The sequence below is a fragment of the Dipodomys spectabilis genome, unplaced genomic scaffold, assembly GCF_019054845.1.
Source record: "Dipodomys spectabilis isolate Male_0828 unplaced genomic scaffold, ASM1905484v1 ptg000017l, whole genome shotgun sequence".
NCBI lineage: Eukaryota > Metazoa > Chordata > Mammalia > Rodentia > Heteromyidae > Dipodomys > Dipodomys spectabilis.
This window is the reverse complement of record NW_024870694.1, coordinates 6,501,635-6,525,782: the sequence shown is the minus strand read 5'-3', so window position 1 is coordinate 6,525,782 and position 24,148 is coordinate 6,501,635. Positions and strand designations below refer to the sequence as shown.

General features: G+C 37.1%; 1 protein-coding gene across 1 annotated transcript in view; it reads left to right on the top strand.

Moving 5' to 3' along the window:
* The window catches only part of Kpna1 (karyopherin subunit alpha 1), a 54,030-nt gene that overhangs the window by 19,502 nt on the left and 10,380 nt on the right, over positions 1-24,148 (top strand). The window contains exons 3-9 of the mRNA XM_042668961.1: positions 8,498-8,605; positions 10,363-10,462; positions 13,355-13,449; positions 21,473-21,604; positions 22,280-22,368; positions 22,803-22,902; positions 23,928-24,091. Coding sequence (XP_042524895.1) covers positions 8,498-8,605; positions 10,363-10,462; positions 13,355-13,449; positions 21,473-21,604; positions 22,280-22,368; positions 22,803-22,902; positions 23,928-24,091 — 788 coding nt within the window. The remainder of the gene's footprint in view (positions 1-8,497; positions 8,606-10,362; positions 10,463-13,354; positions 13,450-21,472; positions 21,605-22,279; positions 22,369-22,802; positions 22,903-23,927; positions 24,092-24,148) is intronic.

Here is a 24,148-nt window from a genome sequence, read left to right as displayed (position 1 = left end):
CCATTAGCTCATGCCTATAATCCTAGCTACTCTGGAGGCTGAGATCTGAAGATCGAAGTTCAAAGCCAGCCAGGCAGGAAAGTCTGTGAGACACTTTATCTCTAATAAACCACCAGAAACCTGGAGGAGGCACTGTGGCTCAAATGGTAGAGTGCTCACCTTGAGCTGAAGAGCTGGGGACAGCGCCCAGGGCCAGAGTTCAAGCCCCATGACTGATACACAAAGAAAAAAAAACTACAGGAATTCATGAACAATAAACCAGAATTATTTAAAAAAAAAACATTAAAAGGAAAGAATAGTCTGAAAAAAACAAGATCAGGAAACCTCATCATATAGATATCACTAGGAGATCAATTTAGTAAGCACAGGAGAAGGAAAGAAGCAAAACTCAGGAAAGCAAGAAAATGACAGGAAACATAACACATTTCTCCATAATAACCATAAACATTAATGGATTCTTCACCAATTAAAAAGAACTGCAGCGTGAGTCAGAAAAACAAGGTCCATCCATTTGTTGTCTCCAAGAAACCTGTCTTGCAGTCAAAGGAAAAAACTGAGTGAAGGGGGGAGAGGGTGGAAGAAGATCTTCCATGCAAATGCACCCAGCAAGAAGGCAGGGGTTGCCATCTTGACATCTGACAAAATAAAATTCTCATTAAAATCAGTATAAAAAGACAAAAGTCACCGCACAATTAATACAGGGAACAATCCAAGAAGAGGTTAAACAAATACACTCAGACTTACAGAAAAAATAGACCCAACTAATAGTAGGAGATTGATACCCCTCTTTCCCCAAAGGACAGGTCTGCCAATCAGAGGATCTGCAAAGAGGCCTCTGAACTACATGACCCCATATTCCAAATGGACTTAATAGACATCTACAGAGTTCCCACCCAACACACCCAGTACACATTCTAGAATGCTCAGCAGCCCATGGAATGTTCTCCCAAATAGACCAGATCATAGTTCACACGAAGAGCCTAAGCAAATACAAGATAACCCATTCAATCCTTGTTTTCTATCCAACCATAGTGGAATGAAACTAAGTCTCAGCATCAAAGCATACTGTAGAAATTACTCAAATACATGGAGATTGAACAGCACACTAATCAATGCTAGGGTTGATTAACGCTTGGGTTAATAAGTTCCTACATCACAAAGAAACCGCTGGGACACAGGAAAAGCAGTCCTGGGGGGAAATTCATTGCTCTCAGTGCACATAACAAGAAAACAGAGGCAGCTCAAGTAAATATTCTCATGATGCAACTAAAACTGTTAGAAAAGCAAGAAAAAAATTGAACCGAAAGTTTGTAGACAAGAGCAAGATAAACCAAAGAAATTAATGACAGCCTGGGTGCTGTCCCTCAGCTCTTCAGCTCAAAGCTAGTACTCTGCCACTTGGGCCACAGCGCCACTTTCAGTTTTCTGGTGGTTAATTGGAGGTGAGTCTCAAGTACTTTCCTGCCTGGGCTGGCTTTGAACCGTGATCCTCAGATCTCAGCCTACAGAGTAGCTAAGATTATAGGCATGAGCCACTGGCACCCAGCATGAAAAAGCTTTTTTAAAAAAATAATAAAGTTGACAGAGCTCTTGCAAGGTTAGTTAAGAAAAGAGAAAGAAACCTAAATTAGTAACATTAGGGATGCCACAGGAAAAATTATACATCCAAGATATCCAAATGATCAAAGATGAACTCTTCCCAGAATCTATACTCACTAAAGAAGAAAACCTAGCTGAAATGAACAAATTTTTAGAGAAATACAAATTGCCCAAACCAAACCAATAATATTTAAGTCAAATAAACCAATAACATAGAACAAAATAGAGGAAGCAATCAGAAGTCTTCCAATAAGGAAAAGCCCAGGACCAGATGGATTCACTATGGAATTCAATAAGAAAGAGGAACTAATACCCATAGTCCTCAGCTCTTCAGTGAAAAAGCACCATAGGGAGCAATCCCAAACTCATTCTATGCAACCAATACCACACATCCCTAAACCAGGCAAGGATCCAACAAAAAAAAAGAACTACAGACCAATCTCTCTGAACATAGATGCAAAAGTCCTCAATAAAATATTAGCATACAGAATCCAGAAACATAAAATGATAATTATGATTTGCATCCCACAGATGCAAAGCTGGTTTAACATACGTAAATCAATTAATGTAATCTGCCACATCAATAGAGCCAAGGTCATTAACCACATGATTAGCTCAATTTATGCAGAAAATGCTTTTTTCTTTTTTTCTTTTTTTTTTGTTGGTTGTGGGACTTGAATTCCTGGATCTGGGTGCTGTCCCTGAGTTCTTCAGCTCAAGGCAAGTGCTCTACCATTTGCACAACAGCTCCACTTAGGGTTTTCTGCTGGTTAATTGGAGATAAGAGTCACAGACTTTCTTGCCCAGGCTGGCTTTGAACTGTGACCCTCAGATATGTCTCCCAAGTAGCTAGGATTACAGGCATGAGCCATTGGTGCCCACCTTTGAAAAGGCTTTTGACAAAATATCACGTCCATTTATGTTGAAAGCTCTGTAGAAAATAGGAATAGAAGAAAAGGATATTAAAGGGATCCGCATATAGAAAGGAAAAATTAAACTATCCTTGTTTGCAGATGACATGATCTTATACCTAAATGACCCCAAAAAACTCTACTCCCTAACTCCTAGAATTAACCACTTATGCAAAGTAGCAGGATACAAAATTAACCCACAAACATAAATTTCCTTTCTGTACACCAACAATGTACAAGCAGAAAAGGAAATCAGGAAAACAACCCCATTCACAATAACCCCTAAAAGAATAAAGATATCTAGGAATCACCCTAATCAAAGATGTAAAGGACCTATTTAGTGAAAACTATTAAAATTTAAAGTAATTAAAGATGTCACCAGAAAATGGAAAGACCTTCCATGATCATCAATAGGTAGAATCAATATTGTGAAAACGGCCATACTGCTATAAATGATACACAAATTCAACGCAATTCCCATCAAAATCCATGTGGTGTTCTTTACTGAAATAGAGAAAACATTCCAAAAAATTCATAAGGAACAACAAAAGGCCTAGAATAGCCATAATAATTCTAGGCAAAAGAAGCAATGCAGGATTTCAAGCTCTACTCTAGAACCATAATGACAAAAAAAAAAAACCTGCTTGATATTGGCACAAAAATAGACCTGAAGACTAATGGAATAGAAGATCCATAAATAAAAGCACATATACTCATCTGACAATAGACAAAGGAGACAAAGACATACAGTGATAAAAACATAACCCCTTCAACTATTGGTGCTGGGAAAACTGGGCAGCCACATGTAGAAAACTAAAAGTGGACCCCAGCCTGTCACTATGCACTAACATTAATTCAAAATAGATTAAAGACCTCAACAGCAAACCTGAAACTCTGAAACTACTGTAGGACAGAGTAGGAGAGACACTAGACTTATAGGCACAGGCAAGAACTTCCTGAACAAAGTTCCAGGGTCATAATAAATTGTAGAGAGACTCGACAAATGGAACTACTTCAAAATAAAAGTTTCTGCACAGCTAAAGACATAGCTACCAAACCAGAAAAACAGCCAACCAACTGGGAGAAGATATTTACCAGCAATATATCAGACCAAGGCCTAATACCCGTTATATACAGGGAACCCAAGGAATGAATCCCTCCCAAATCTAATAAACCAATCATTACATGGGCAAGAGAGCAGAAGAGAGACTTCTCAGAAGAAGAGATAAAAATGGCAAAGAAACTCATGAGGAAATGTTCATCATCCCTGGCCGTAAAGGAAATACAAAGAAAAACAACCCACTTTACCTTAGTCAGAATGACCTATATCCTAAATTCAGGCAATAACAAATGCTGGCGGAGATTACTACACTGCTGGTAGAAATGTAAACTAATACAACTACTCTGGAAAATTTGGAGGTTCCTCAGAAAACTAAACATGGAGCTTCCCTATGACCCAGCCATACTCCTCCAAGGCATCTACCCTGAGGAGCAGGAACCAGGATACAACAAGGACACCTGCACTTCCATGTTCCATGATGCACTGTTCACAATAGCTAAGATACTGAAACAACCCAGATGCCCCACCACAGATGGAAGGATCCAAAGATTGTGATACATATATACAATGGAATATTACATGGCCATTAGAAAGGACAAAATGATATTTGCAGGTACATGGATGGAACTTGAACAAATCATGTTAAGTAAGATAAGCCAAGAACAGAGAAGACATATGGCATGTGTTCTGATATGCTGATGTTAGATTCAAAACATGAGATATGACCAAGTAAACAGGATTCAAGAAACAAAGGAACTTTTCTTAATTTGTCATATAGTTTCTAGATGACTCTCTATTCTTGACCTCATACTTGGTGTATACACGTGCACATCTGAGGGAAGCTAGGAGGGAGGCACAGAACTAGAGGAAAATGGGTGGAAAAGTACAGCAGAGGGGCCCAGAGGGGCCCCTCAGCTGTAGTGGAGGACATTGATGAAAGTGAACTAAGCAACTCAGGGGTGGTAAGGAAGGGAGGGAATGAGAGAGAAAGTGGAAACCGCTGACCATAAGCAAAAGGAAGGAAATATACAAATCACCCAATTTGGAAGAAATAGTTTTAGTCTTTAGAGGTCATAAGCTTTGTAGATCAAGAAAATGCTGACATTGTGAAGGTTAAAACATGTTTGTGATTTTAGCTAATTATCACTATGCCACAAGTTTTAGTCTGTAGAATTCATAAGCTTTGTAGATCAAGACAATGACAGTTAGCATTGTGAAGGTTAAAACATGTTTGTGATTTTAACTAATTATCACTGTGCCCCAAAACTATGAATTTGTGTAAGTCCTTAATCTCAATAAAGAAAATAAATGTTTAATCTATACGTATTTGGAGATATTTTCATCTATTTTTCTAGTTTTTTTCTGACTTGTAGTTTAATTTCAATGTAATCTGGTAGACACTTTGATTTCTGTTTTATTTATTATGTTGAGTGTCTTATCTGTTTCATAATGTTGTATATGCTATCTTGATAAGTTTCACATAAGGTTAATAATATATATTTTGTGGGTTTTGCATTAAGGAGTCTATAGAAACTAATTCTGCACAGTATTGCTGAGGTTATTGGGTGCAGTTACATTCTAATTGATACTGTGCCTCCCTCCCTTCCTACCTTCTTTTATCTTTGGACCTGTCAGTTTCTGATAGATTTTGAAGTCTCCAAATACAAGTGAATTAATATATTTCTCCTTGTACATGTATCAGATTTTGCCTATGTATTTTGACACTTTATTGTCACCTCATTCGCGTTAAGGACTATTACGTCTTCTTGAAGAATTGACGACTTCACTATATAATGCTTCTGAAGTTACTTTTCTCTAAAATCTGATCTGGTCTGAAGCTATTTTATCTACTCTTTATTTTGATTAGTGTTAACATACATGGCTAATTTACTTTTAGTTGATGTATGTTCTCTATTTAACATGGGTATTTTTGATTGAGAAAATATTTCTTGATACACTTTGACAATCTTTCATTTAATTGGTGCATTTATAAAATTGGCATATAGAGTAATTACTAATATGGCTAGATCTTTACCATATGTTACCAATTATGTATATATTTATTGTGCGTGTGTGCATGCGTGCGTATGTGCATGCGTGTGTGTGTGTGTGTGTGTGTGTGTGTGTGTGTGTGTGTGTGTGTGTGTGTGTGTGTGTGTGTGGTGTGTGTACTGGGGCTTGAGCTCAGGGCCTGGGTGCCATTCCTGAGCTTTTTTCTCTCAAGGCTGATACTTTACTCCTTGAGCCATAGCTTCATTTCTGCCTTTTTGGTGGTTAATTGAAGATTAGAAACTTAGAGATTTTCTTGCCTGGGCTGGCTTTGAACTGTGATCCTCAGATCTCAGCCTCCTGAGTAGGTAGGATTATGAATTACAGGCATGACCCCCCATTAGTGGTCATCTTTTGTGATTTAATTAAGGATATATGATTTTCATTCTTCTCCCTTCCTTATTGTATTGGAATTTGATCTCAGGGACTCAGGCTTTCTAAGTAGAAGCTATACTAATTGAGCCATACTCTCAGCCTTATTTTGCTGTTATTTTTTAAGTAGGGCCTTAGGTTTTTGCCCCAGATTAGCCTCAGATAAAATCCTTCTATTTATGGTATTCTCTGTATCAAACCGTGAGTGTATATCACACACAGTGCCTGGCTTGTTGGTAGGAATGGCATTTTGGTAACAGAATGCCCAGGCTATCCTCGAACCAACGATCCTCTTGGCCTACTTAAGCCTCTATGATATTTCTTCTATTCATCCTTTCTTGTTTGTGGTTATGTTATTTATTTACGCATGCATTTTTGTCTTTTTTTTTTTCTTACTTGCTTTTTGGTTTGGCATTCTGGTCTCCTTTTCCCCATAGTAAAGGCCTGGTGTATACTAGGCCAATAATCCTTTACCACTTGAAACTGTACTCTCAGCCCTTTTGCTTTTTTGAGATACAATCCCTGTAACTTTCCCCAGGCTGGCCTGAACTCATGAATCATCCTTCTGCCTCTTAATTCCTCTGAGTAGGTAGAATTATAAATGTGATCCACCAACTTTGACTCCACATTGCTTTTCCTTTTCTTTTTTTTTTCTGAGGCAAAGTCTTGCTATGTAGCCCAGGCTGGACTTCATCTCCAGATATTCCTGCCTTTTCCCCCAAGTTCTGAGATTACAGTTGTGCTGTCACAGAGTAGACATGGCTACTCTTGGAAGTTTCTGACATAGCCTAAAGCTCTGAGATGATTTCCTCAGGTAATAAGCCATCAAAAACATTCTTCAGGGGCTGGGAAGGTGGCTTAGTGGTGGAGTGCTTGCCTTGCATGCATGAGGCCCTGGGTTCAATTCTTTAGCACCACATAAGCAGAAAAGGCCAGAAGTGGCACTGTGGCTCAAAAGGTAGAGTGTTAGCCTTGAACTGAGGAACATGCCCAGGCCCAGAGTTCAGGTTTCACGATTCCCCCCATCCCCCCAAAAAACTTCTTCATTTCTGTTACAGTATTTTTAAGTGATTTCATTTCTTCTTTCTTACTTAGAGCTTTTGTTTCTCTCCTTTAGGTTCCTATCCTTTTTTATATTCTTAAATCCTTAGAGTCTTTAGCATATTGGTCATAGTTCACAAATTTGAGTCTCATACTTCCAACATCCCTGAAATAGTCTAGTTCTGATACTTTGTCTTGTCAAGCTGTTTTTCTGTCTGTTTTTATTCATTTAGTTTGCCTTGTAATTTTTTCCCTTGATAACTTGGACATAATATACCAAGTAAAGGGGACCAAGGTGGTTTTGTGTTAGAGTAAAGCTGTCCCTATAGAATAAGTTGGAAAGTATTTCCTCTGCTTCTGTCTTCTGGAAGAACATGATTGTGCACTGATAAGTACAAAATTGTCAAAGGAGGGACCTCCCGTTTGGAATATTCTTACTATGTTGCCTCTCTACTCTGATTTGTGACTTCTGATTTTGAGCCTTAATAGTTCCAACCTCTTACTTGTCTGTGTTAAGTTGTTTGGGTTTACCCTCCCTGAACTACAGTCTGAAAACTGTCTAGGCAGTTATCTGAGGGAGTCGGGGGTTAATCTTGGATATTTTGAAAAATCACTTTCTGGTGGTACATACTTTTTTAAAGGTAGGAAAACAGTATTTTATTATTTTTGTATTGTCTGCTTTTTGGCTGTTTAGCTTGGAGGACAGGTTCCTATGGTTTGATGAGTGTGTACTGCCTAGGACTCTTGAGGATATAATAGAAGCACCTTACTTGGCTGAGTTTGAAGAGATTTACACAAATTAATAGATGCTTTATAGAATTCAAGTAGTTGTCCTTCCTTATTACTGATTGCTAGAGAGATTGGGAGGTCAGAAGTTTCAGTCCATCATCCTTGAAGACCAATATTGTTCTAATCTTTTCTCTTTTTTTTTTCTTGCTTGCTTCGTTATTTGCTTTCTTGTGACAGTACTGGGGCTTGCTCGGGGCCTTGTGCGTACTCTCACTTGGCTTTTTTACTCAAGGTTGGCACTTTTCCACATTTCTACTTTTAATAGCATTTTTGTCTCCTTTTCCCTGAAAATGTTTAAGACTTATTTGTTGTCTATTTCACATAAAAAGGTGAGGCAAATGACAAAGATTACCAGACCATTTTCAAACCTTATATATTTTTGTTTTTACCAGTGTTACTATTTTTTTGTTACTCACTGTAAGACCTCTCAAGTTTTATGCCACCAAGTATTAATTGTATACATGGTTGTAGCTAATATACAGTATTAGACAAAGACTATGGAGAAGCCTGAAATTGTACTTCATCAGGAAAGTCTAAGGGCTGTACAGTGTTTAGAATTTTTTAAATGACTTAAAGAGCTTCATTCCTATTGCTGTTTGGAAAGGAGTACTTAATAATATTTGCATGTTGAACTCCCTTGGGTTAAAATTACATTATTCATTATCTTACTTTTCAGTTATTCAAGCGAAGAAATGTTGCTACAGCAGAAGAGGAAACAGAAGAGGAAGTTATGTCCGATGGTGGCTTTCATGAGGCCCAGATTAATAACATGGAGATGGCACCAGTAAGTAAGATATTAAAAGGAACTTATTTTATTGTTGAAGATAGGAGATTTTTCTCTTTTTAAAGTTAATTTTGAAAATTATTTTTTATACTGGGGCTCTGAACTCACCACCTATTCTTTCCCTTGGGTTTTTGCTCATAGCTGGTGCCCTACCACTAGAGCCTCTCCAGTTTTTGCAAGTCTCTATGAGTTTTATAAAACATTATGTTAGATGGCTATAAAAGGCACTTAGTATTTTAGGTTACATATTTAATCATCTTGGCTTATTACATGCTTATTGTATTTTGGTGTAGTATGCAGTAAAAAATCAACTAAATTAGAAAGATAACTCAGCTATAAAACTTAAGCTTGTAATCCTAGCTACCCAGGAGACTGAGATCCAAGGATAGCAGTTCAAAGCCAGCCTATCTCCAAAACAACCACCAGAAAACAGAAAGTGGCATGTGGCTCAAGTGGTAAAGTGCTCACCTTGAGCTGAAGAGCTCAGGGACAGAACCTAACCCAGAGTTCAAGCCCCACGACCAACAGAAAATAAATAAATAAAAACTTACAGAGAGCCAGGTGTGATGGTATATATTTGTAGTCTAGTACTGGAGTAGCTGAGGCAAGAGTGGGAGGTCAGTGAGAAACCCTGTCTCAACTTAAAAAATAGTATGTGTGGCAAAACGTCTCATTGTACCCCATAAAATTGTAGTTATGTGTGTCATTAAAAAAATATACCCTTCAAAATTTAAAAAATATGTAAAATTAAATTCTTCAAAATTTATAGCTATAAAATACCATATAAATTGAAAAATTGAATTTGTATCAGAACTATTAGGATATTCTGTTATAAAATGTTAGCAGCCAATAAAGATATAGAACTTATTATTTATTTACATACCTCATATATGTGTAGGATTTCTGTGTAGTTTAAAAGTAGATCATAGGTTTGGGTGCTAGTGGCTCATGCCTGTAATCTTAGCTGTTCAGAAGGCTGAGATCTAAGGATCATAGTTCAAAGCCAGTCTGGGTAGGAAAATTCATGAGATTCTTACCTCCAATTAATCACGAGAAAACTGGAAGTGGAACTGTGGCTCAAAGTTGTAGAGTACTATCCTTGAGCAAAAGAACTCAAGGATAATGCCCAGACCATGAGTTCAAGTCCCATGACAGACCAAAAAAATTTAACAAAAAAGCAGATCACACAGTACGTTTATACAAATATATGAAAATGTCATAATGGTCTGTCCGCTCCCCCCTGGCCTCCCCACACATACCTCTTTGAGATATAAGACAGACAGGTGAGGGGTGGGGGGAATGCGGGAAATAAACCAAAATTGAGTAATAGTGGCATAATGGTACTGAAGGAAAATGTTAGGATAATTAAAGTAGACAGTATTTTCTTTAAAAACATACAAAAACCCCCAAACAAATGAAAATACATGTAGAGGGCTGGGGTTCAACCTCCAAAACAAAAAAATTATTTTTTTTTTAAATTTAAAGGAAAAAAAAATCCTGGGCATGGTAAATCACATCTATCTATAATACTAGCACTTGGAAGGCTGAGGTAGGATTGTGAATTCCTAGGTTAGTCAGAGCTGAATAGAAACTTTATCTTAAAGAGGTGTGTGTGTGGCATTTTCATATATTTGTATAATGTACTCCGTGTGATCTGCTTTTTTTTCTTTTTGGTCTGTCATAATTTGTAATTTTTTTATTTATTTTATCTGAATTAAGGTTTACATTGTTATATTTGCTTTTTGTTTGTGATCCAGGGTGGTGTCATTACTTCTGACATGATAGAAATGATATTTTCTAATAGCCCAGAGCAACAGCTTTCTGCAACACAGAAATTCAGAAAGCTGCTTTCAAAAGGTAAGATCTGAGTATGTTTCTTTCGATATGAAAGAATACTTTCTTTTCTGTAAAATATTCCTTCTGGGCACTGGTGGTACATACCTGTAATCCTAGCAACTCAGACCAGCTCAGGCAGGAAAGTCCATCTCTGATTAACCACCAAAAAGAGCTAGAAGTAGAGCTGTGGCTGAAGTGGTAGAATGCTGTCTTGATCAATAAAGCTAGAGGACAGGGCTAAAGCCCTGAGTTCAAGCCCCATGACTGGCACCAAAAAAATTTTAACTTTCCCATTACCTCTTTTCAGACTACAGGCAATTTCATTTTTATAGTGTAGTGACCAACATGTTATGTTAATTCTTTTTAGGAAAAATTTTTTAATGTTACTTGAAAAATAGTATGATGTTTCTAATGCTAGTTTACTACTGAAAGTTACCATGGATTTGTTAGTGGTTAAGTTTAAACCCATCTGTTTGGTATAATAAGTATAGAATAGGACTGAAGTATGGTACTTGTCACCCTAGGCAAATAAAAATAATTAAAATGTTGATGCTAGTAAATAATTTTCCAGTGATAAGTTATGGTTATTAGTAATGTAAAATATTAATATGCTAGGTGCCAGAGTCTCATGCTTATTATCCTAGCTATTCAGGAGGCTGAGATCTGAGGACTGTGGTCAGTCTGGGCAGAAAAGTCCAATAGACTCTATTTTTAATTAACCAGTGGCTCAGCTGTGAGCAAAAGAAAGCCAACAATAGGGCCTTGGATTCAAGACTTGGTACTAGCACAAAAAAACCCAAAGTACAGCCTTTGAAGTTAAATAAAAGGAAAACCTACCACCATAATGCACATACCTAAAAACTCTTGTTTTACACGACGACTTAACCAGTATTCGAAGAGAAAGTATATGTCCTCTATCTCTATAACTATTGTCTCTTTAGCATGATAATGATTTCTCACAAAATTGGGCTTTTTAAGACTTTCACCACTACTACCTTACATATATTCTGATTTGCCAACATTCCTCTTAAAGAAAAGTATACAAGCTGGGCATGGTGGCATACCCAGAACTCAGGAAGAGTCTATGTCTGGAGGATTACAAATTTAAGATCAGTCTGAGCTACATACTGAGTCCCTGTGTACAAAAATGTACATTACAAAACATTAGAATACAAAACACCATATATGCTCTTTCTAGTGTAGAGCATGATGAGAGGTGTTACCTTCTTTGTCCTGAAATTATTCATGCCAATGATAGAAGAGACTGTAGTGTTTTTGGTAGTCATTGCATAGTGGTAGTATTTTGAATTTTCATTAAATTTACTAGTGGTTTTCTTCATGAATTGTATTTTGCTTGTATTTTGTGAGATTGCTTTTTGTAAAATTTAGTTGCTAAATGGCAGATATGCCTAGAGTCTTTAGACTCTCAGGAGTCTAAAGAGTATCATTGAGCCTAAGAGTTTGAAGCCAGCTTGGTCAACATAGGGAGGAGACCAGACTTTGTATCAAACATACAAACAAAACCAAATATTAGATTGACACTTGGCTTATGCCTGTAATCCTAGCTACTCAATAGGCTGAGATCTGAGGATTGTAGTTCAAAGCCACCCCAAGTAGGAAAGTCTATAAGACTCTTACCTACAGTTAACTATCAGAAGGAGCCAGAAATGAATCTGTAGCTCAAATGGTAAGAGCACTAGTCCTGAGCAAAAAAGCCAGGGGACAGTATCCAGACCCTGAATTCAAGCCCCAGGACTTCACTGATCTTTAGCTCCTCTTTTCCTCCATTCTCCTCTATCCCCCCCCTTTCTCTCTTTCTTTCTCTCACCCTTTCTCTCTTTCTCTCTCTCTGTCTTTCTCTCTTTCTCTGTCTCTGTCTCTCTCTCCCTCCCCCCACTCTCTGCTGGAGCTCAGAATGTGAACAGTAGAGTGCTTACCAGAATGCATAGGCACTATAAAACAACAAGAGTCTTCGCTGAATTTTGTGTTATTTCTCTTGTTTTATTATCAGTTTTGGTGTATATTTCTACAATTTATCCTATTAACCAATTTATTGTAACAAATTTATTTAGTTGAGTGATTGATAAAAATGTGGAAACAGACAAAGTTATGTCATTAGGATCCTTGTCAAATTAAACCTCTTTCAATAAGACTTCTAACTTGGCTATGATTCTGTACAGATAATGCAGTGAAATTACTGCATATTTTCTGGTATTGCCCCATGTACATTCAAAATTTGCTGTGTCTCTGCTGTGATTACTCTCATTATCTGCCATTTCCAATCTGTTACCCAATAAATTTATTGAAATACTTCATTTATAAAGTATTTATTGTCATAACTAAAAATGAGATTAATTTGGCGAGTAAATCTTAATGAATTCCTGCTGGCATTCATCACGACAGATACTAATTGTATTCTGTAAACACAGTATAAATTCTGTAAGGCAGTTTCCCCCAAGACAGTCCATGATAAAAACAGTATGAAAAACAAAAATGATAAACTGAAAGCTCATGGACAGAAAACCAGCAGAAAGGATACAAAATGCTGATTGTAATTGTCTGGGTGTTGTTATTTTTGTTGTTGTTTTCCATTGCTTTCTGGGTTTCCTAAAAATAGTAGTTGGAGTAATTTTAATTTTTAAGAATTTTTACGGTGTAGGTGTATAGTTCATCAAGGCCCCATACCACAAAACGAAAGAAAGCTTCCTACCACTTAAGACACAATGAATACTGCCCATTCTTTATTTTCCTATTAAAGCTTGTTGGTTTATGTGAAACCTTTCACCTTGCCCTAGTCTTGAAGTGGTGAGGCCCAGTAAATAAAGGAGGGAGTATTGTGAAATAATTTTGAGCTATAAAGTCCTTACACTGAAATCAAAGGATTGTTTTTCTTTTTATTTTATGTGGAAACAGAGCCGAATCCTCCTATTGATGAAGTTATCAGCACACCAGGCGTAGTTGCCAGGTTTGTGGAGTTCCTCAAACGAAAAGAGAACTGTACACTGCAGGTGCGAACATTTTCATTTCTTAGCTCTTGGAAAATTTCATTTTGTATATGAATTTTTTTATTTACTTTGATCTTTGTGGAGGTTATATTTGTTTATAATAATATTCCTGATGACTACATTGTAAGCTGTTATAGCTTTATTGATGTAACATATAACCCCTGGCTGTGCTCTTCAGAGTTTGTTTTTAGTCATTTAAAATATCTTGTGATTATTATTGTAGGTAATATGTAAGAAGGAAATGTAGAGGAGCCATGATAAATAAGAACCTTATAAATAGGCTGCATAAAATTTGGTTTTGAGGGCTGGGAATGTGGCTTAGTGGTAGAGTGCTTGCCTAGCATGCATGGAGCCCTAGGTTCTATTTCTCAGTACCACATAAGCAGAAAAAGCGGGAATTGGTGCTGTGGCTCAAGTGGGTAGAGTGCTAGGAGCAAAAGAAGCCCAGGGACAGTGTCCAGGTCCTGAGTTCAAGCCCCAGGATTGGGGGGGAAAATGGTTTTGAGGGTCTTATAGATTACAATTGTTAATCTCAAGATGATGTTAGTCTCAAGAAGAACTGGATCAAAAACTCAACTTTCAATCCTCCTTCTACCTTAAAAGAGCTGATGGAGAGACTGTTTTGTCAGAGTCTGTATTTGTGCTTCCTGCCAGTATCATTTTGATATTTCAGTACTATTTTGTGTAGAGATTAAAGAAGAAATTCTGCAGCCTCTGAATTAGATAGTTTTCACAGTAAAAGGAACCAACTGCCAACCATTCTTCATCCTTGGAATTATGTAGAATTAAAATTTAAAAACCTGTATGTTTTTCCTGAATAAGAGCTGGAGTTTTTTCTTGTGGGTTTTTCAATGTCTAGACTTCATTAGAGTAGCCAGTAGAGTCAGTATCAATATGTATTAACAGGTGTCTGGGATCTCAGAATTCTCAGCCTTGCATCTAAACAGAATGCCTCAGACCCTCTTAGAGACTGCAACTATAAAATTGGGTTAGGTGTCAAGGAGATCACAAAGTGAGATGATTTTTTTCTACAGTAATAATTGACAATAAGTTAATCATAAAGATAACTCCCATTGTACTTTGTGTGCTTTTACTATATTTTAATAGTTTTTTTTTTGTAGGGAGTGGGGCATTTTTGTACAAGGTAACCCATATCTCCAGGCTTCTAACTGGCCAGATCATTCCTAATCTTAATGCTTTTTCTTGGTGTTTTCTCTCTTTTTACCCTTCTGTCTTTCTTTTACATCTTTATTACCATATTGATTTCCTTACAGGGAAAACAAGCAGTATAGAAAAGGTAGAATACTTCGATTTCCCATCAATTTTTTAGAATACTTCGATGTCCCATCAGTTTTTCTTTTCCAGTTTGACATTTGCCAATCCCTGTGTTTATTTGAATTAAGATTCTGTTTTGCTAGCTGCTTCCTGGATTGTAATTCTGGTCCTCATCTAAGGCCAAAATCACCAGACACCTGAAAAATCCTGTTCACCCTGAACACAAGAAAGAGACTTTTCTCAGAAAAAAAGGAAATCCAGACAACCAACACTGCAGAGAACAGAGCCTGAGCCCCTAAGCAACCTGCCAAGAAAACCAGAGGGACCAAATGAGGAGCCTTACTGCAGTTTATCATTTGAAATGCTTTGTAGGAAAAGGGAGGTAGGGAAAATTATCATTTTGTTCATGCTAACAAAAATGTTTCTGTCCTGTCTCTGGGAATGAGTAGAGTTGAGAGATAAACTGATTTTTACTGTTCTAGTAGTGGTTCTTCCTAGGTGATTGCAAAGATCCAATTTCTTATGCATTAAAGAAAGTTTACCCAAAATGAAAAGTCAGAGAAATGAGTCTTATCTTTATATTCTCTACATAAGAAATGAATCTTATTTCTATTCTACAAAAGTACAATATGTTCTCAGAGTGCCCTCTCTTAACTAGCACATGTAAATGAGGCATCATTTTTTGATTCAGTGCTCTCTAATACTAGAATGTACATTTAACATGTCTGAAGATGAAAACCTTCAGAAATACTACTTTGCTTCTATCTAAATTTCTAGATGGTACTCTTGTGCAAACTAATAGGCTAACAGATTGAAAATGACTCCTGTGCAAGTGACCACCTCATGATCTCATGATTTTCATCTTAGCTATTCTAAAGACCAAGAAATAACTTATTTGAAGAATTGTCCTCTCCAGCTTTCTCTCTTGCCAGTTTAAGCACAGGATGGCATTCTCTGTCCAGTGTGAATAATGGTTAACTTCTGAAGCAGAAAGAGCAAGAATATTCATTCAAGGAGGCTTAGAGTCAGGAGACTTGATGCTGTGCTATGTATTCAAATAATTGGACTTGCTCTTGTAAGCTGAGAGGGTATGCCCTGTTTTCTTAGCAGTAAAATACATAAGCTAGCTCTCAATACTCTTGTCTACTTAACCAGAGCTACAAATAAAGCATATTTGGAATAGTGATTTTGCCAATTCTCTTCCAGAAAGAGAGTCAGTACTGTATAGAAAGAGGAAATTCGTTGAGACAACTCTAATTAGTCTGAAGGACAAACTTGATTTCTTCATTCTGACTTTCCTAATCAATAGCTGGGTTTTTTGTTTGTTTGTTTGTTTTGTTTTTAGCATTACTACCCAGGGACAAACTTACCGTCAAAATAGAAGTGAGCTTGGATCTAATACAGAATTTGAAAGCAGCCAGTGACATCCAGATCAGACATACTTAATTGAGCCTTTGACATGAAACTGGTCTTTATCTATGGACCCATTGTTCTACAGTGCTACAATTTTGCATTCTCAAGCCCTTTTTAATAATGGCTTATAAAAATATCTACTACAGATTAGCAAATTACCTTCTGCTTCTAAACAGTAGATAGGTACTTTTCCAAAAGTTGTAAATTTGAATTCAGTTGGCTTAGTTTCCCCTTTCCTGCTTTACTTGTCCCCTCTAAAAGCTTAATGTGATAAACTGCAGTAAGCCTTCATCCTCCTATGCTTTTTCCCATCTTCATTGACCTCTCTGCCTTTCTGGAAGGTTGCTCAGATGACTCAAGCACTGTGCTCTGCAGAGTTTGATATCTGGGTTTATTTTTCTGATGCGAGCCTTTCTTTTCACTTGCTCTCCAGGTGAGCCTGGCATTTGCTAGGAACCAGAGTGGAACCGGCAAAGTGGCCAGCAACAGAGTCCTGATCCAAATGGAGAAAGGGAACCCAGGCGTACCTCAACCTGGAGTGGGAAACTTGATAGGAGGTCAGAAGTACTTCAGCTTTGGATTCTCATTTCCCTTATTTAAGGAACTGAGCACCAGAAGGTAGAAACTGAGAAAGGGTATAGAGAAAACATCAAATCTTCAATATGTAGAATTCAGTGGCAGCCTTTAGCAGATTTTGGACAGTGAAAAATACTAGTGAAAATGCTAATTATAAGCAGTTAGCGGCAAGGAGGTTCCTTCTGTGGTTCCATTCTTTATTGATAGTTTAAAACAACAAAGGAGGAGTGAAGGTTATAACTGTTTTGGCCACTGTATAGATATTAAAAGTGATACCATTTCTTAAATTTCTCCCTCCCCCAGGTTTTTTTTATTTTTCTATTGAGTCATAATATATTACACTAATTCTTTTAAGCTGCTTCTATTATTAATTTTACCATCTGTTCTGGGCTCTCCGATTTTATAATTCTAATCTAGTGCTCAAAGCTCTAAAGTGTTTCAAAATAATAAAAAAAAAATGAAAATCATAAGAGCAGACTAGACTCTGATGAAGGGAAGTTAAGTAGTTCAACTGCAAGTCTTCAAAAATCTACTTAACATTAAACATTGCTTTTTCCATCATTAACAGACCAATACTCTTAAGGGAATTGTCCTTCTCATGGCCTCAGACACACACACACACACACACACACACACACACACACACACACACACACACACACACACACACACACACACACACACACACACACACACACACACACACACACACACACACACAGAAAATTTGTTTTTATATGGTGAAAATACCAAAGTACTTGTATCTTTATGCTTTATGAATGCATGGATACTGTTTGTCTTCAGTGACCCTCATCTATAGTTATTATCTGTTTCTGTCTTTGAAAATAACAAAACTACCTTTCAATTTCCATTCTAAATATTCTTGCATTCAGTGGTTGTCATCATGAACTTCTCAGTAATAAACACAACTGTCTGTTCCTCTGCTATGATATAGTATTGATTTACTGGTTGATTGATTGATTGATGATTGATTGGCATAGGATGTCTCTAGGTAGCTCTGGTTGGCCTTAAATTCAAGTTCATCCTGCCTCAGCCTCCTGAGTGCTGAAATTAGAGGTGTTTGCCCTACACCTGGCTTAGTTTCCAGTCTTGTATCATCCATCTTCAGGACATTATTGACTTCTTTTTCTTTGCTATAGTCATTGTCACTTCATTTTGTTTTTGTTTAATTTACTTAAGTAGCTTCTGGATTTGCCTCATTTCCTCTGAGGTCTTTAATGGTAAACTCAGCAGTTTGAGTTCTGGTACCATTAATACTCAAATTGATTTTATTCAATAACTCTTTAACATGTCTTTTACTTAGTTGGGTTATTATTTTGCATCAAAACCTCACTACAGCTGGGCAAGGTAGCTTATGCCTGTAATCCCACTTAAGAGGTTAGGAGGTTTTGTGGCTAGCCTAGGCAAAAATTTTAACAAATATACTAGGCATGATCATTCATGCCTATAAGCTCAGCTACTCAGGAAGCATGGGTAGGAGAACTGAACAGAAGTCATAGATTAGAGGGATTGAAGTCAAGCTGACCCTCTATAAAAACCACTAGACCATCTGGGCGCTGATGGCTCATGCCTATAATCCTAGCTTCTCAGGCTGAGATCTGAGGATCAAGGTTTTCTGCATTGGCAGAAAAAGTCTGACACCCTTATCTCACAAACTAAGAAAAAGCCAGAAGTGGTATTGTGACTCAAGTGGTAGAGCACTAGACTTGAGCACAAAGAGGCTTGGGACAGAGCCCAGGCCCTGAGTTCAAGCCACAGGACCAGTTAAAAAAACACCAAAAACCTCTTCCTATCTGAAAAGTAACTAAAACTAAAAATGTCTAGGGGTGTAGTAATTAGTAAAGTACCTGTATAATAAGTACAAGGCCTTGATTTCAAAACTTCAGTGCCACCAAATCAAAAAAACCTCACTGCAGATCTTTTTGTCTGTATTATATATAGTATGTTATATGTAATATATATTGTATAGTATATGTTACCTATTATATATCATATATAATATTTGGTATATATTACATATTATATAGATTCTATTTCCAAAAGACTTTTACTCACAGTTTTTATTTCTTTTGACATGATCTCTGCAGGGATTGGTGATGGTTGAACCTTGGGGTAATCTTCTGGCAGGATCCTTGCTTTTATACTTACATTATATTTCTCTTTTAATTTTCCTAGTAAGCAAAAGAAACTACTTTAGGTGAACTCTTGTTTTTTTAGCCCATACTGTCTGGCATATCGCTATTTTATTTCTGAGAAATAAAAATAAAAGCAATTAAATGTTCCTGTGGCAGTGTTACAGATATGTTTTAGAGAGACTTTTAAAAGGTTTTGAATATTGCTTTTATTAGTAAGTGATGAATGTGTCTTAAGTTTTGTGGGAGTGTTCAGGGTTTAAACCGTAAGTTTCCTGAACTTCTGCTACAACAAAATCCTACCTTTTCAGATAAAATTTATAGTTCTCTTTAACCCTGTGATACTCCTAGTCTGGGCCTCCTTGGCTGCTGTAACTAACCTCCATATCTAGGCTATCAGCTACTCCATCTACTTGTTTTGTCACTTACAGGCTTTGAACATCCTCCTTTCCCCTCCCCTCCCTTCTTTCCCTTTCTTTCTTTTCGCTCAGTATGAATTGATTGCCCTTGCTAGGTAGCCCACCACATTAGCCATGCTTTCAATCTTTTAAGTGCCTTCTGCTATTCTATGCATTTATTATCACTCACATGGCTTTGAACTGTGTCAGTTCCCTTGTCTGCCATTTCTTCCTCTGATGGCTCTGTTTTCCCTTATGGCCCCTGCTTTTTTAGTTTATCTGAAAGCTTAGAAAAAGTTAGAAGTACTGTTGACCTGTTAGATAAATAAAGGAAAGGAATGTTAATTTTTTTTCTTTCTATGTGTTTTGTTAAATAAGTATGAGAACTATGAACTATCTAGAAATACAAGCTTTCCGTTGGGTGCTGGTGGCTCATGCCTATAATCCTAGCTGCTCAGGAGGCCGAGATCTGAAGATTGTGGTTCAAAGCCATTCCTGGCAGGAAAGTCTATGAGACTCTTATCTATAACCATTAGCTAACCAGAAAATGGAGCTGTGGCTCTTAAGTGGTAGAGTCCCTAGTTCTAGCCTTGAGCAAAAGATCTCAGGACAGTGCCCAGGCTCTGAGTTCAAGTCCCAGGATTGACCAAAACCAAGAAAGAAATATTTATTAACTTCTACTTTCTAACACTAAGTTAGTGAGACAAGTTACTGCTAGAGATTTGTAGAATTAGTAGCATGCTTTAGTTTGCTGACTATAATTTTGTTCATATCTTCTGTTTACTAGTGTTATAATACTCCATATGTGCCCTTTTTTCTCAATACTTGGAATGCTCTGTAAGAAATGCTCTTTGGTTTGGAGTCTTCTCATTTATTGGAAGCTCTTATGTATTGAAGCTGTTATTTCTATGAATTCCCTGTTAACTCATTTTGACCTATTTAACATTTAAAATACTTTTTGCCTTTCTCGCTATAACCACATTTTATACACTTTACACTAATATCTTTCTATTTTGCTTTGCCAGTCTTGCAGAAATTATGTATGATACCATATACATAGATTAAGGCCCAAGGGAACATAGTTTTCAGTGAAAATTTTTTTATCTTATCCCCATTCTGATGTCATCCAGGATTCTTTGTATAAGTAATACATATTTTATAGTTTCTTATAATTGCATTCAGATATAATCTGTGCAATAATTACATTAAGGGCTAGGCTCAGTGGCTTATACCTGTAATTTTAGGTACTCGGGAGGCAGAGATCCAGTCAATACTAAAGCTTAGCCTGGGCACAAAAGTTAGTAAGATACTATCTAAGTAAATAAGCCAGGCTTGGTGGCATGCACTTGTGGTCCCAGCAATGTGGGAGGTATAGGTAGGGGAATTCTCATCTGAGGCCTGGTCTGGGGGAAAATTTAAAACCTTAGAAAAAATAGCTAGATCTAAGAAGGGTTGAAAGTGTAGCTCAAGTGGTAGAGTAACTTGTATATTATCAAACATTGAGTCCCTAAGTTAAGTGCCTCAAAATAAAACTGTATTAACTCATAGTCTTTTTAACCCTGTTTGGTAATGTGATTTTGCACTATATTTATGTATATTATTTTGCATTTAGTTTTTTTTGGGGGGGAGGGTCCGGTCGTGGGGCCTGAACTCTGGGCCTGGGCACTGTCCTTCAGCTCAAGGCTAGTGCTCTACCACTTGTGCCACAGCGCCACTTCCGGCTTTTTTCTTTTAGCTTATGTGGTGCTGAGGAATCGAACCCAGGGCCTCAGGCATGCAAGGCAAGCGCTCTACCACTGAGCCACCTTCCCAGCCCCTCATTTAGTTTTTTTTATTTGAACCTCAGGAGTCTTATTTTATAGCCTACACAACATTTCCTCATTTTTTTATGGTCTCATGTTAACTGTAACTTGATTTGAAATGTTAGACACCCTGAATATAGGGTGTGCTAATTCTTTGAAGTTCTTTTAAAGTTAATATTGTCAGTAGTAGGGGTGTATGGTTCAGTAATAGGAGCACCAGCCTTGAACAGAAAAGCCATGCAAGAGCACGAAGCCCTGAGTTCAAGCCCCAGTACTGGTATAAAATTATAATGGTATTCAGCTGATCAGAGCTGCAAATAACAATCTCAGATTCTTCTTTATATATAGAAATCATTATGAGCAAGATTTTAAGTTGTTAGGATGATGAAAATTATTCTTATTTTTCTAGTTTGAATCAGCTTGGGTACTGACAAACATTGCTTCAGGAAATTCCCTTCAGACCCGGATTGTGATCCAGGCAGGAGCAGTACCCATCTTCATAGAGTTGCTCAGCTCAGAGTTTGAAGATGTCCAGGAACAGGTAAACAAAACAAGTAAAATTAAGTAAAAATACAGTAAGTAAGGAGTAGCAGATGAACTTATGAATGACTAAAACCTTCCTGTTAGTCATATTCAGGACTTGAGTGGGTGATACTGTGATAATCCAGTTTGTTCCTGGGAGTGTTCTAGAAATTTAAACTTAGTCAAAATAGAATATATTTTGTGAATATAAGCACACTTCTAGCCACATAAAACTCTTTAGTCTCTATAAGCTTTTTAGTCTCTATAAGAGGGTTTCTTGGGAGTTTCTAGTTGAAGTCTTCAGTCATTTTACTAGAAAAGACAAAAACAACATTATTTTTTTTTATTATTGCCAGCCTTATCACATTTTAAAAGATATTACCACTAAGTGAATAGGGCTTTTTATCACATCCAAAAGTTTAATAAAATTATCTGTATTTTGATAGCACTTGAATCAACTCAGCTTAGTAAGGTACTTGAATCTGCTGGTTGCCAAGAGCTATATAAAATGTTACTTAGGAATGAGAATGGGGTCCTATAGAAAGAAAGAATATAAATATTGGTTCATCTCACCATAAATGTTATTTAACTCATTTTCTTTATTTAAAGCATTACTGTGATATATTGGCCCCTTTGAAAGATTTATGAGGGAATTAAGTTACACATTATTATTAACGAATTAATTCTTTCACAGGCAGTCTGGGCCCTGGGCAACATTGCTGGTGATAGTACCATGTGCAGGGACTATGTTTTAGACTGCAATATCCTTCCTCCTCTTTTGCAGTAAGTTTCATTTCTTTTTTTGCTTGCTTGCCTTTTTTCCCCTTTCCATGAGTAATAATAAGAACAAGAGAAGTTCCTCAGAAAGCATTATCTTTGGAAATTACTTTGTATTTTTTAGTGTTACTTTCCATATGCCTTTTTTTCCTTCCAGTTTTTTATTTATTTAAAAGATGGTGTACAGAGGGGTTTCTTTTTGGACAATGTTATCCCTTCCCCTGATGCTTTCTTATTAATTTGTTAGATCATTTCTTCAGACACTTGCTCCAGTGCTAAAATTCCAGATTACTTATAATGGAGTTAATGAATTTTTTTGTCCTGGAGAAATCTATTTGAAGTCTACTGTTTTATCCATAGCATTAGTTTATTACTTATTTTACGCAGTCAGTGAATTAACATCTGTTGTATAACTTACCATCACACTCTCATGCTTGTAGGTTATTTTCAAAGCAAAATCGTTTGACCATGACCCGGAATGCAGTGTGGGCATTGTCTAATCTCTGTAGAGGGAAAAGTCCACCTCCAGAATTTGCAAAGGTAAGCACTATACTTGTGGGAAATTGGCAGGAAAAGTGCTGTTAAAAGACCTCAGCAACCAATTTAACGATTACAGAGAGATAATTTTGAATAGTAAAATTTGGAATGTTAGAATTTTATCAGTTTGAGCTGGGCGCTGGTGGCTCACGCCTGTAATCCTAACTACTCAGGAGGCTGAGATCTGAGGATCGCGGTTCAAAGCCAGCCCGGGCAGGAGAGACCGTGAGACTCCTATCTCCAATAAACCACCAGAAAACCGGAAGTGGCGCTGTAGCTCAAGTGGTAGAGCGCTCGCCTTGAGCTGAAGAGCTGAGGGACAGCGCCCAGGTCCAGAGTTCAAGCTCCACGACCGACAAAAAAAAAAAGAATTTTATCAGTTTGTACAGAAATAGATTGTTTTGGTCATTTCTGGTTTTTGTTTAAATTTGAGATCATTTCTTGCTGCCTGGAAAAACTCCAAATTCATCTTTAGTAATTTTTGTTAACAACTAAGTATCTAAAATATAGCATTTCCGAGCAGTGGCATATGTGAGATTCTTTTACCTGGTTGACAAAGACTAGGCCAAAGAATTTAACCCTAAGAATAGGTATATATAAAACTTGGTTTCTGAATTTATATTCTGAACCTTTTTTGTTGACTAAGTATCTAAAATATAGCATTTCCGAGCAGTGGCATATGTGAGATTCTTTTACCTGGTTGACAAAGACTAGGCCAAAGAATTTAACCCTAAGAATAGGTATATATAAAACTTGGTTTCTGAATTTATATTCTGAACCTTTTTTGTTGTTGTTCCTTGGTGAGTCCTCTAACGCTTGTGCCACTCTGAATTTATATTCCTCTGAATTTATATTCTGATTCTGGATTCTGATTACCTCAGCGAAGTAAACAAGACCACAGACAGCATTCCCAAAGACAGAAATGCAATCAGTCATCAAGTGATTGCCTGGCAGCCTTCTTAAGTATCTTATTTCTGCTTTTTATTCTGTTCAATTTCTTCATAATGTCTTTTTTTTTTTTTTAATAGGTCTCCCCCTGTCTGAATGTCCTTTCCTGGTTGCTGTTTGTCAGCGACACTGATGTACTGGCTGATGCCTGTTGGGCTCTTTCTTATCTATCAGATGGACCCAATGATAAAATTCAGGCAGTCATTGATGCAGGAGTATGTAGGAGACTTGTGGAGCTGCTGATGTAAGATATCTTTTTTTTTTTAAACGTGTTAGTTATAAGGGGGGGCCCAAGGTATTC